This window comes from Triticum aestivum, chromosome 2B (assembly GCF_018294505.1).
Source record: "Triticum aestivum cultivar Chinese Spring chromosome 2B, IWGSC CS RefSeq v2.1, whole genome shotgun sequence".
Classification (NCBI taxonomy): Eukaryota; Viridiplantae; Streptophyta; class Magnoliopsida; order Poales; family Poaceae; genus Triticum; species Triticum aestivum.
The window spans coordinates 96,034,044-96,046,946 of NC_057798.1; the positions used below are offsets into that span (position 1 = coordinate 96,034,044).

At 44.5% G+C, this 12,903-nt stretch overlaps 1 protein-coding gene across 1 annotated transcript; it reads right to left on the reverse strand.

The window, feature by feature from the left end:
- Positions 1-4,377: 4,377 nt before the first annotated feature.
- Positions 4,378-12,251, reverse strand: LOC123043670 (mediator of RNA polymerase II transcription subunit 33A). Its single transcript, XM_044466190.1, has 12 exons — positions 11,858-12,251; positions 11,664-11,777; positions 11,188-11,541; positions 10,206-10,522; positions 9,899-9,990; positions 9,484-9,811; positions 8,882-9,089; positions 8,473-8,587; positions 7,709-7,876; positions 6,401-7,076; positions 6,089-6,295; positions 4,378-5,930 (listed from the first exon to the last, which is right to left on the reverse strand). Exons 1-12 carry the CDS (start codon positions 12,172-12,174, stop codon positions 4,831-4,833), a joined length of 3,996 nt encoding a protein of 1,331 aa, XP_044322125.1. The 5' UTR covers positions 12,175-12,251; the 3' UTR covers positions 4,378-4,830.
- Between the last annotated feature and the right edge of the window lie 652 nt (positions 12,252-12,903).

The window sequence follows — 12,903 nt, forward strand, 5'->3', positions numbered from 1 at the left end:
AATCAATCAACCATCCATCTATTGGCCATCCGCTACCCCCGATGAGTTGTTGATGTTAGGAGAATAACAACTTAATGTTATTAGAAGGTCAAAACCAGCGTATAGATGATCTTGCACAGCAGCATACATAAAAGAAGTGTCAACACCAATATGCTTGGTAAGCTCATGCTTTACGAGGTCCCGTGCAATACTGATGACACTTGTACTGTGTGACAAGAGGATGGTAGGTGTAGAAACAAAAACATCAAAATCCTTCGGTAACCATCGTAACCAAGTCACTTCTGCCATCGGAAGAGCCATAGCTCACAACTCAGCCTCGGCACTTGACCGGGGAATTGCAAACTGTTTCTTCGTCTTCCAGGCAATGAGAGAACCACCAAGAAAAATACAGTAAGCAGAAATGGAATGGCGATCCGAAGGATCACTAGTCCACATAGCATTCAGATAGGCCTGGAGTTGTAACGAGCTGGAACGGGAAAAAAGAGACGGCGAGAGATTATGCTACGAAGATGTCTTAGAACACGAAGGAAGTGACTACAGTGAATTGAAGTGGGAGCAGAAATAAACTGACTCGGAATATGGACAGGGTAGGAGATATCCGGACGAGTGGCAGTAAGATAGACAAGACTCCCAACAAGATGATAATAACGCGTTGAATCAGACAAGGGCTCACCATCAGAAACACGAAGGTGAACATTGAGCTCCATAAGAGTCTCAACAGTGCGCTCATCACTAAGAGCCGCACGAGCAAGAAGATCTCGGATATATTTTTCTTGGGAAATAAAGAAGTCATCAGAGGTGGAGGAAATCTCAATCCCAAGAAAGTAACGAAGGGGACTAAGATCAGACGTATGAAATTGCTCATTGAGATAGGCCTTGACAAAGGCAATGTACTCAGAATCGTCGTCAGTGATGATCATGTCATCAACATATAGAAGAAGAATAGTGCAACCATGAGAAGAAAGATGGACAAACAACGTTGGATCATGAGCACTAGGCAAAAAACCAGTCGTAGTCACCACAGAGGCAAAACGCTCAAACCAAGAGCGGGTGGCTTGCTTAAGGCCATAGAGAGAGCGACGAACATGGCAAACCATGCCATCAGGAACTTGATACCCAGCTGGTGGTTGCATATAAACCTCCTCACTCAACACACCATTAATAAAGGCATTCTTAACATGAAGCCGAGACATAGAGCGATGGCGAACAGAGGCCATGGCGAGAAGTGTGCCGACAGTGGTCATATGGGCTACAGGAGAAAATGTATCATCGTAATCACGACCATGCTCCTACTGAAAGCCACAAGCCACAAGACGAGATTTATAGCGCTCAAGACCCATCAGAGGGAGTCTTAATCTTATAGACCCACTTACAAGTGATGAAACAAACACAGGGAGGAAGAGGAACTAGATGGCTGAATGTAGTTCTGGTCCGCTCTGTAGCTTTCGAGATGTGTGCCACCACTGGTGGGTCTTTGGGTGGCGATCCACGCCGTGTCTCGGGATGCTTACCACCATTGGTGGACGTTTGGGTGGCGATCAACGTCATGTCTCGGTCGGGTGTTGATTAGGCGGATCTTGGCTGACTCGATCGGATGGTGGTGGATGCTCGGTGGTGGTGCACATGATTTGGTCATCGAGCTTCGTATGCCAGGCTACACTATGCCTCCACCGTCACGACGGTCCTTCTTCACTAGATATCTATCGTGCTTCAGTGACGGTCGCGGTGTTCCCCACATCGATGCCAGGTGCTAGCATGCACGGTCATTGTCTGCATGGTGAGATCTGCCATCTCAGCAAATGCATATGGTGTTCACTTTGATCCGCAATTCTGGTGTTGATTGGGACATTGCAGCATGACTTTTTCACTAGCAAGTTGGTGGCGGCAACATAGAGGACTTCGTCTATGATGGTGAATACCAGGTCTCGAGTTCCGGTGTGAAACCTTAGGTCTGGCCTTCATTGGTTGTACATGGCAGTGGCAGATTACGCTCCTTTGTTGAAAGCACTGACTGGAGAATACTCGGTCATTCTCTTCTGGGTGAAAATCCATGATTCGGCCTATGTGGTTCGATCTAGCAATGACGGTGTTCATGCATCATTTCCTTACTGAAGGTATCGTTGTTGGGGGAACCTTCTCGTTGTTTGAGTGTTGTCAAAGGCAGTGGTAGTAGTTGATGTTTTGCTACAACGGATTGTTCTCTTCACCTTGACCCCTATGGGTCATTTTCTTTCTTTTTTGGTGTGTGCGTCCTAGTTGTGCAGAGGCCGGGTGTGTGCTCGGTGTGTCTGTATCCGCTTGATGCGACATTATGAGTCAATAAAGGGCGACCTTTATCGCAAAAGATGATTCCAACTTGGGGAGGGTAATTACTGCATGCCACATCAACATAGTACTCCCTCCGGTCCTTTTTAGTCTGCATATAAGTTTTGTTCGAAGTCAAAGTATCTCTACTTTGACCAAACTTATAAAAAAAATATCAACATTCACAATGCGAAATCAATATTGTTAGATACATTATGAAATGTAGTTTCATAGTTTATATATTAGGTATTGTAGTTGTTGATATTTTTAAAAATAAATTTGGTCAAACTTTGTAAAATTTGACTTGACCCAAACCTACTACGCGGAGTAAAAAGGACATGAGGGAGTAGCATTTTATCCGTAAGTTTTGTCCATAGTTGTAGCAAAGCTCGCGAATTAATATGGATCAGAGCGGAGCGTAGAATGTTGAAAACTGGCCCGTGTGGTCTTCCTCTTTGCTCTCTTTCCAAGCCAAAGGACATGGAATCCTGCGCATATAAGTTGAGCACAAATTTCTATACTCATAGGAGTATTTGAAGATATTTAATGAAGACAAAAGTTGTACTCAACATTTTGTGTCTCCTACTAATAATGTTCACATCGCTATTCATGCGTGTTCTACCATAGTCTCGACACATCATCAACACAAAGTTCTACCGGAACACGCGATAAGGAGGAGGAGCACAGTGCAACCCTTTGCGACGTCGATCAACTACGCCACCTCCATGCCAAGCTCGACAAGGCGGACCACCCACTAAACTGTACCGATGATCTTCACGGCTACTTTTCTTGAAAAAATAACACGTCTAGACCGGATCTTGTTGTTGCAAGCACGACTCATTAGATGCAAAATTTCCTCCGGCCTAAGCTTATTTGTCTGACAGAAGGCGTTACAAAGCCGATGGATGTCAAACCGAGGAGAGATTGATGATTCTATCCGAAAGAAGTGGCGGCATGAACATACACTCACGTACACGTCGTGGTGGCCTGACTGTGCGACCATTCTCCATAGCCTCTGATCTTGCTGCATGTGCTCGTCGCCAAGGATTCTTGTGGGAGCCTGCTGACCCGAAGATGATGTGGGAGATTGCCGAGGGTTGCACTCTCAAGTCTCGGTGGCATAGTTCATTCCATTATGACGTAGTGCTCCTTGCTTCTCACAAAGCATATCATGGATACAGTACAAAATGCTTGGATGGCTTTGGGCGAAAGGAGATGACCTAAAGAGTCGGTCGCTTGGCGCCCCTCCCCCTCTCCCAAGATTTGTTCATCACAAACAATTGAAATTGCTCATCGCCAAGGGTAAAAGCGCCCATCACCGCCGGACCATTGGTGATGTGAAATTGCTCATCTCTCGAGATCTCTGGATGCCTCCATTTCTTTCCTCGGTGTGTTTCAGTTTTTTTTTTTTTCCTATTCCAGTATGTAAAGATTATCACTCTCTGGAGTGCAAGAACCTTTGACCTTATTTCTCAAGAAAAAGAAAAAAAATGACCTTTCCGTCTTCGTTCTTTTGAAGCTCTCCGATCCTAGGATGTGACATTTGCACGTGTTGACTTTTTGGGGTAAAATCCACTTCTCCATCCTCATTCCAACTTGAGTTGGTTCCTGGACTTGGACTAGATGCTACCTTCAGCTTTTTTGGTAGACCTTTGAATTTATTTTCCCCCTTTCCACCAATAAATTGCCTTCGTTGATGCCAAAATCCTTTGTTCTCTTCAAAATTGCTTTCACGGAAGTGGTTGCTTTTTTGTTAGAAACACATTTGGCGGTTCTTGCTCCTCAGGAAGGCTAGCAAAATGACTATCCGTTCCGTGGGGTCATAAAACTTGTTCACAAAGTCACAAACCACTCTCATGTATCCTCGTCGATCTAGTATTATGTTGATGACGCAAAATAATACCAGGTTCAAACATTTAAATAGTAATACAAAGTTTGAACATTTTTGCCACATTGCTTACATGAAGAACTGTCTCATTACATTTATAAAATTCAACACTGGAAAATAGATTGCATCCCCAAATTCAGTGCTCAAAATTCATCAACTCTTTTTCTGAGTGAGGACTCGGAATATTATTCTCATGATAACACTATGTTAACGTTGTAAATAACATATCATAAGGAGATAACAAATTCGTTACCACAATGATATCCCAAAGATTCAGAGCCTCCATAGCCGACCTACCAAAATTCGCAGGCAAACTGGAAGTCTAAGCCTTCGAGAGGGCCAAATTTTCTTGGAAAAGGGGGGGCTAACTAATTGTAAACGCACAGTGCCCCACTATATTACACATGTTATTACAGCTGGGGCACTTTACCCAGGATACTTGTCATCGGCTCTGAGAATTTTAACTTACATACTTCAGTCAAACATCCAGCAAAGAGGCCATACGAGATGACGTGACACTAGTCCACAAATGAACACGACTATCTGCTGGCCTGATGGCTCACCAGCAGGAATTCAGGCTTGAGACTGCAATGGCTCCTACAAGTTGGGTTGGGGGCAAAAAATTCCATAAGGCAAGATCATTGTAGCAAGGTTTCAACTACAGCAGAGATTGCCTTTGGTCCTCCTCGCTCGAGTAGTGACAGAGCAAGATCGTTCTCGTGCCAACTTCGAAGCCCCGCGGCAATCTTCTTCAGCGTGTCCAGTTTTATGTCCCGTAGCCATGTCGGGACAAACTTCACCACAAGGAATACAAAGCACGATACATACGCCTTCCACGTACCTGGGTCGCACCCCAGCAGGATGTGCCCATCCAGAACACCAGCAATGAAATCCATGTGGGTGCCCACCACTCGCGGTCTTCTCGAGAGGAATGACAGTTTCATGATGGGAGAAGTCTTTTCTGAGCCCCAGAGTAGACTCCCACAGAAGAAAAGCATGTTGGCCATGGCATAACCTTGAAGTCTGCTGGCCACTGGTCCAGGGTCTTCCAACATCTGTTCCTGAGCTGATAGCAGTAGGGTCGGCAAGGTCTCCTCATATAGCACCTGGACCAGGAGAGGCCCCCCTGCAACACACAGCAGTCCCGCACCAAGCATGGCAACCTGAGAAGCCATGGATGCAGCACCAGACAGTGGCGGTCGACCTGATTTTACATGTGGAGGCCCATTGGAAGACCAGCCATTTGCAAGTTTGTGGGAACAATCAATCACTTGCCTGAGGATCATCTCGCTCACAAAGTAAGTATCGTGGAATGTTCGACAAGTTCTCAGGTAGATGAATCCAGGGGCCATGGGAAAATGAAGACCTTGGTGGCCTGTGATTGACTCTCCCATTAAAGCTCCAACTCCACGGCTTGCAGTAATATCAGACCCACTGGATGGGGATGAGCGCAGAAAGGATGAGAAGCAACTTTGGATGAGCTGTGCCACAGCATCTTTGTCTCTACCAAACGGAGACCGGATACATGAGAGGACAATAAAATCATGCCACCTTCGCACTTTCTGTGTCCACAAGGCCCCTATGATGGGCATGCTTGGCCAGGAACTACCCCCTGCACAGTTCTCCAGTGCCTGACCAATGATCCCGTGAATGTAGTCGAGACTCCTATCCAGCTTAAACGTAATTGTCAAGCTGACAAGTGCAGCCATTGGTAAAGGAAGCATTGGCGGCACACCACCTGCAAGAGTAAAATGTAAATTTTCTATAAGCACATAGAGCAATAAAGATATTGGGGCAAATTTTCTGCAAAGATGATGCTGAAAACCTGAAGGCTATCACACATAGTATGAACTAATGCAACTAAATTGATGCATAAGAATAGGAAGCAGGTTATACGTGGATAGCAGCTGTGAATCTGAACACCAGCAGATGCAAGGATTTCCTTTACTTCATCTTCAATGGAGTGAAGAGCAGCACCAGGGCTGGGCCATTCAGTTCCGTTCATAGGGACAGCTTTCCATATTCCTCGTGTAATTTCTGCTGAGAAGTAACTAACAATTGCAGCAAGAGAAGCTGGTAAGAAGTCCACTAGATCCCTTAAACCTGCAATGCAACGGCACATTAACACATGAATGAGATTAAGACATATCCCCATAGGACTGGAAAATCAATATAATATATTAAAATGGAAGCAAGGAGGTTGCTTACTGGTAGTCATGTCTCGGCTGGAAATCCTCCCGTGAGAACAAGCTGTAAGAACAGCTTCAAGAACATAAGGAACTGCTTCTAGAAATTCCCATGCTGGAAGTGTCGGCCTTTGGTAAGAATCGTCAGATGTACTTAGAGAGGAACCACTGACACTGCTACTGGAAGCAGATGAAAGATTACCAGATACTACCCCGCTTTTAGTAATTTTCCGGCAAATCATACTCAAAATTTTGTTTGCAACTTGATGGACAGGGTTTGTATTGCCAAGTCCAGAAAGAGTAGAGGCTATGCAAGCTTGATTCTGAATGTACCAAGCCCTTAGCTTGGGGAAGGAGTCAATATAAATTGGTTGGGTTGGGACCTCGTCGAACGAGCCCGTACTGCTGCCAGAGTTAGTACTAGTAGTAGATGAATTTGGGAACTCAATACGGCTATTGTGCATTAACACCAAATAGTCCAGAGTAAGTTCCAACCTTACCGAGCCTCCACGGCCAGCAAGACAATACTCTTGAGGGGGTTTGTAAAATTTCCACAACCGGAGAAGACAAAGAAATGCACAAGAGAAGACCGAGTAAACCGACGTTTCATCAACAATGGTAGACCTGTGGTTAGATGGGGGTGGCATTGACCCAAAAGCTTCACAGAGTGGCATTAAAGCTGCAGCAACATCTGGAACCTGTATGACAAAAGGTTATTATATTGTGAACTAACAAACAGCACAAACATATAGACTGCAGACAACATTATTCTAGAGCACATGAAAAGTGAAAGTAGTTATCTATCTATTCGATACTCCCTTCGTAAAGAAATATAAGAGCGTTTAGATCACTACTTTATGTGGTGCATCTCAAAACCTACAGAGCAACTTCGGCCATCAAGTCTTAGAACAGATATGCCAGAAAAGTGGTAAGAACATGGATTTGCCATCAAAGCATCTTAAAGAAGGGCTGATAGGCATATGAGGTGCCAACTTTGAAAATGACACAACAGGAACTGAGATATTGCATGCGGACATAAATTTATATCCACATGCACTATAAGGGTAAACTTGTCTTCTTTTTTGTATCAGTGACAAAATGTGACACTGAGGCATTGTTCAAGCTCTTGGAATTTGCTAAACAATGTAGTTAGGCTTTAGCAAATGGAGATGCCAGTTCCCCTGGGTACCAGCCAATTGCCATGAACTCGCTTCTTTTTCTACTTTCAAGACAAACAAAAAAAGAACATATTTTCTCCGCCACCAATTTCATATGTTAAAAATGGATTGTTGCAAGAATATTACAGTCAAGCAGACAGTGCATTGCCTACCATTCCATACAAAGAAAAAATGTGGACAGCATCGACATATGAGACACCAAGTAAGATTGCATTTAAGGTAGACTTCTGACTAAGGTAGTGGCTCATGCTCCCCTGTAATGAAGAATCTGAGGGCAAAGGAGGCGACAATAACTTGACCACCATGCGGACAACATGTTCCTGAAGAAAACATGTAGAATATAAATAAGATGTTTTAAAGGAAAAGTTGCCAGATAGAATTTTCAGACCCATTTCCGTGTGCTCACAAGTGTAGCCCCAGAAAACTACTCCCCCCGTCCGGAATTAGATGACACTCAAACAGATGTATCTAGTAAGTAAAAAAAGCTTCAACGACGTAGCAAATTAGAAAATGTGCAGTTCAGAATATTTCTACGCTGAAAACATAAACTTGTCCTATATTCAGAAATATAGGCTAGCCTTGCTTTTTCTAATACAGCAAAGAAATATGTACTAGAGCCATGAAGTTTGGGGCCATTTTCTGAACTATTTGCTTAACGCTAGCGAACAATCACTGATATTAAGATATGATTTTTACCAGAATCAGCATAAAGTAAATAGTGGATTTGGAAAGCATGGACAAGTCAACTCAATATTATTCCGTATACTGTTGTGGAGATCAACTCGCCAAAAATCACTAAATATTTTTACAAGACCTTAAGGAATTTTGATTGATTATTATTTACTTGTAATTTTTCATGGCAAATTGGCAATGTAAGCATGTTGGGAACTCTTAACAATAAATAAAAGTAAATTACCTGAATATTCCAACCACGCACAAGTGATGCACCGCACACAATTTTAGCTGCAGCTGACTTTTCTTGTTCTGAACCATTCAATGCGATGTGGTACAGTTTATCCAGTTCTGCAACACTGAATAGACAAAACAGAACTACAAATCAAAGAACTAACATGATATACAGATATGTAGGACCAGGGAAGTGCAGGGGTGAATTGAGAAGTATATTGAACTAAGAAACTAACTTAAAAAAATGGAGATTCCTGGTAGAATAATATCCAAGAAATGTGTTTTAACTTCGCTTTGTAGCAAAGATGCAGTTCAGAAAGAAAACTGCTTTAAAATACTCGGCAGAGTGGAAAAAAACTGTTTAATTCAATGCTAGCCCCTAAAATTTCTATTTTGGTTCCAGATTTAGCTCCATATACCTTGAAGCAGGAGTAGCAATGAGAGCATTTTTCAGTGGATCAGATAGTGGAGCTCCTTGCATAAAGTTTACCCATGGCGATTCCTGGGGTAAAGATGTATCCTTCGAATGCCCCGGTAGTACAACATAACCAGGCCACAAGTAAGCAGTTGTGTCGATCAAATTCCTCGAAATACAGGCTTCAACTATAAGATGTAGCATGTTTCCAACTGAAAAATGATAGGTAGTAGGGGGGAGGGTTAAAAGCTAAGACCAGAGATAAATATGTTTTCAAAGTATTGGTGCAACAGTATGAAAATATAAAATCAAAGAACAGCTAGCAACTAAATAATAAAACAGAATACTACCAGGATCTACTAAGCAGTCAGAAGTCAGTCTAGTTTACCAAACATGACCAAATTGATAGCACAAATATAATACTCTACTTAGATTGATATAATAGAAGGACATGGCATTGTTAAAAGAAGTACAGGGAAAATATGCCTAACAGGAAAAATCACAAATACTCACAAGCAACAATTTTCAGAAATGCCAAGACAGATTGCATATACACAAAAATTGTCACAAATAGTAACCTCAGTGAATAAGGAAAGGTACAGGTACCAGCTTTCGTCGAAGAGTCACTCTGGCCAATCATGCTAGGGTTGCCACCAACAACCTTACAGTTGGCCCTAAATATTGCAGCTTTTGAAGCCGCAGCATTGGCCACATTCACCAATGATGAAGGTGGTACAAGAAGTCCTGGATATTGCACCAAATCCTGAAGAGAAGATACAAGTCCTAGTCTTCGGGGCAGACTTTTGTTTCCTTCAGCTCCACATGCATCAGTTTCTTCCTTGAGAATTGCAGCAATTGCTAGTGGAATAAGAGCTAATAGCATGCATAATCTTGTGTCTAGATGAGGAATTGGACCCTCTAGAGGTTCTCTAGCCTAGCAACGACATCAGCGTGTGAGGAGGCCACAAAAGAAGTGATATGATTTCACCCATGATAATACATCAAAGGAAATGTTTATTACCCGCTGTACAAGACGAAGGGCAGAAATCCAAAGAGCTTTAAAAGTTTCCTGCCAACTTGCCTCATTAATTGCTTGGGCTGTCTTGGACATTTCTGAATCAAGGCAAATATGGTATTAGTCAATGAAAACCATGCCACACCTATAATAAAATTGGAAGATCTAAACATTATGATCAAAATTCACACTGCCGGTTACTATATCAAGACGACAGCACGGATATGTAAAAAGCTCTTCAGACACTAACAGTCTAACACAGATAAAAAGGTGAAATATTTCAAGTCAATATAAGCTGATCGTGTGGGAGTACCTTTTATAATCTCGATAGCAGATATACCGCCTAGATGCCTCCCATCCATTGCATTCTCCATGTAAATATCAAATATAATCCAACAGGCAGCTCTCCCAGCTCCTGTAAGTTGGCCCAGCATGGAATTGCTGGATCTCAAGTTACCAAGAACACCCACAAGCCGTTTGTTGTTTGGTTGGTAATCTAGATTGCTCACTCTCCAGATATACATCACGAGATCATCAATTTTATGACTAGTAGGCAATAATCTCTCGAGTGCCATCTTGTGAGCTTCAATCAGTGTCAGCCTCTGGCTCAGAACACTGAATTTGTCAGGCCTAACCTAGAAAATTGTCTAATTAGCACAAACTTGCCATTTGTAATGTTGATTCTTAGCTACACCAAAGAACAAATGGACTGACAAGTTGTTTTTTTAATAGTTGTTAGGCAAGGTGATGTGAATTTGTATATAAGAAAAATCTTACATTCTTAACACATAATAATGGAGCATGTTTACAACAACGACAACAACAAAGCCTTTCAGTCCCAAACAAGTTGGGGTAGGCTAGAGTTGCAACCCATAAGATCTCGAAACCTAGTCATAGTTCTGGCACGTGGATAGCTAACGTCCACGCACCCCTGTCCATGGCTAGTTCTTTAGAGCATGTTCACAAATCGAAAATAAAAAGGGAATAGCTAATGGAGCAGTAAGTTAACATTAGAGTAGTCACTGTCTGTGCAAAGTGGAAAAGGAGTCGGAACAGCCTACAGAAATGCAGCTTTACCTTGACATCATTACTATGGTTATTTATAATACTTGTGCCTACTCCGTTTGTTATATTTGATTGTAAAAAAAAAGACCTGATTGTCCCCTTATCCTCACATGGTAACCCAACAAGGTAACGGGTGCCAAAATATGACGATTAGCTGCAGGCAAAACTGAATGCCCATGGGTATGAATATCTACAAAGTTGACATGTTAATAAGTTTGTTCAACACGTACATGTTAAGACATATCAAGCGCAGAAATGCTTGAATCTTCCTATCAGCGGCCATGATATGCAACACTTCCAAAGACATGACGGTGTTCTTTCGACGCAACTGTTCACGCTGCTCATTTTGCTTCACAGCGGAGACCCCCTTGACATCCATGTCCATGGGCTGGGGCCCTTCAGTGGGATATACACTCTCCTGCTCCTGTGTCATTCCAGATGAAATGCCGCAATCCTCCAGCACACAATCGATCAGTTTGGTGATAACAATCAACACAAACAGGATGACAACATGGCCAAAGTCCGTCCCAGAAACCCCGTAGCTTTTAGACAGTTGCAGAGCAGCGTCGATGGATTTTGTTATCCTGGGAGGCAAAGTAACCATGTATGAGCAACTGAGCAGCAACTAGCAGGCAGCATACAGATCACTGATAGCCGAAATCTAAACGGGGGCTCGCATTCAAACATTGCATAGCTGAACCCCTACTTGTCACGATTAGGCCCGGCCAGGAGCGACAGCGAGAAGGACGTGACGTTGCCCTTCAGCAGCTCGAGGTACAGCCGGTACGCCTCCGGCTGCGCCCGGCGCTGCGGCAGAACCCTGCAAAAACCACCGCCGGAGAGTCACTCTCGCATATCCTTCTAAAACGGCGGGAAAAACGGGCGGGCACCGGCGCGGACCTGGCGGTGAGGAGCGCGAGGACGTGGAGCGGGCAGAGGAGGCGGGACGACATGGCCTGGTCGAGCAGCTTCCAGAGCGAGGGCGAGTTGTGCGCGAAGCAGAGGTTGGAGACGAGGATCCCGGCGAGGTCCGCGCTGGGGACCCCGGCCCCGGGCTCCCCGGCGGCGAGGCGGGAGATCTCCACCGCCCGCAGCAGCGGCGGGTCCCCGCGCGCCTCCGACGCCTTGACCGCCGCCATCACCCTCCGCTCCAGCAGCTCGCCCCCGCCCCCCGCGGCGGGCGCGGCCGCCAGGGCCGGCGCCTCCGCCGCCCCCATTCGCCCGCGGGCGACGTCGCCGAGGGTTTGGGTTTGGGATTTCGCGTCTCGATTTCGCCTTCCCTCTCCCTCTCTCTCTCTCTCCTCGTGAGTCTTTGGATGGATCCTTGTGGATGGAAGGGGGGGAAGAATGTGGTTTATGAGCCGGGGGACAGGGAGGGGGAGATCTGGGCCGTCGGATCATTCTGTTTTGGCGTGGGGCCGTCGGATCTCCGTCCCGTCGCCGTCTGTCGCAGTCGTACCGTGCGAGACGGGATTGACTTCCCAACGGAATGACGTGTGCGCATTGCGTCTGGCGATGAGACGAATTGCCCATTGTGTCTTCTTCTTTTTATGGTAAAAAAAAAATGAAGACCCCCAAATTCTCAGGACAGCGCATGGCGTCAGTGTCGGCACACGGCCTGACCGTGATGAAACGGTAACTGTATCAGGTGTATGCTAACCGGTCGATCATCATGCTGCTCCACTTGCTTCTTCCTTGCCTCTGGATTTTTTCCTCTTTGAAAACATTGTTCACAGATCATGGCGTCGTATGAAGGACGCTCGGCATCATCGTGCTAGTCAAAGTCTTTCTCGTGAAGGAACTATCATGTGGGTTTTTGACAAGACACCTTCATCGATTTCTTGGTTGAAGAAACTACAATACATGGAAAACACGGAATGTAGATGCAAGCCCCCTCCGTGTCTGGCATGGACTAAAGCATAGATAGAATCATTTAAGCGACGCCT

Bases quoted from the DNA above. Each gene is read 5' to 3' on its own strand.
- LOC123043670 (XM_044466190.1), bottom strand. From the start codon at position 12,174: ATGGGGGCGGCGGAGGCGCCGGCCCTGGCGGCCGCGCCCGCCGCGGGG. The intron at 11,778-11,857 runs GTCCGCGCCGGT...TGGTTTTTGCAG, and splicing joins CTCGCGCTCCTCACCGCCAG to GGTTCTGCCGCAGCGCCGGG. The intron at 6,296-6,400 runs GTAAGCAACCTC...GTTGCATTGCAG, and splicing joins CAGCCGAGACATGACTACCA to GTTTAAGGGATCTAGTGGAC.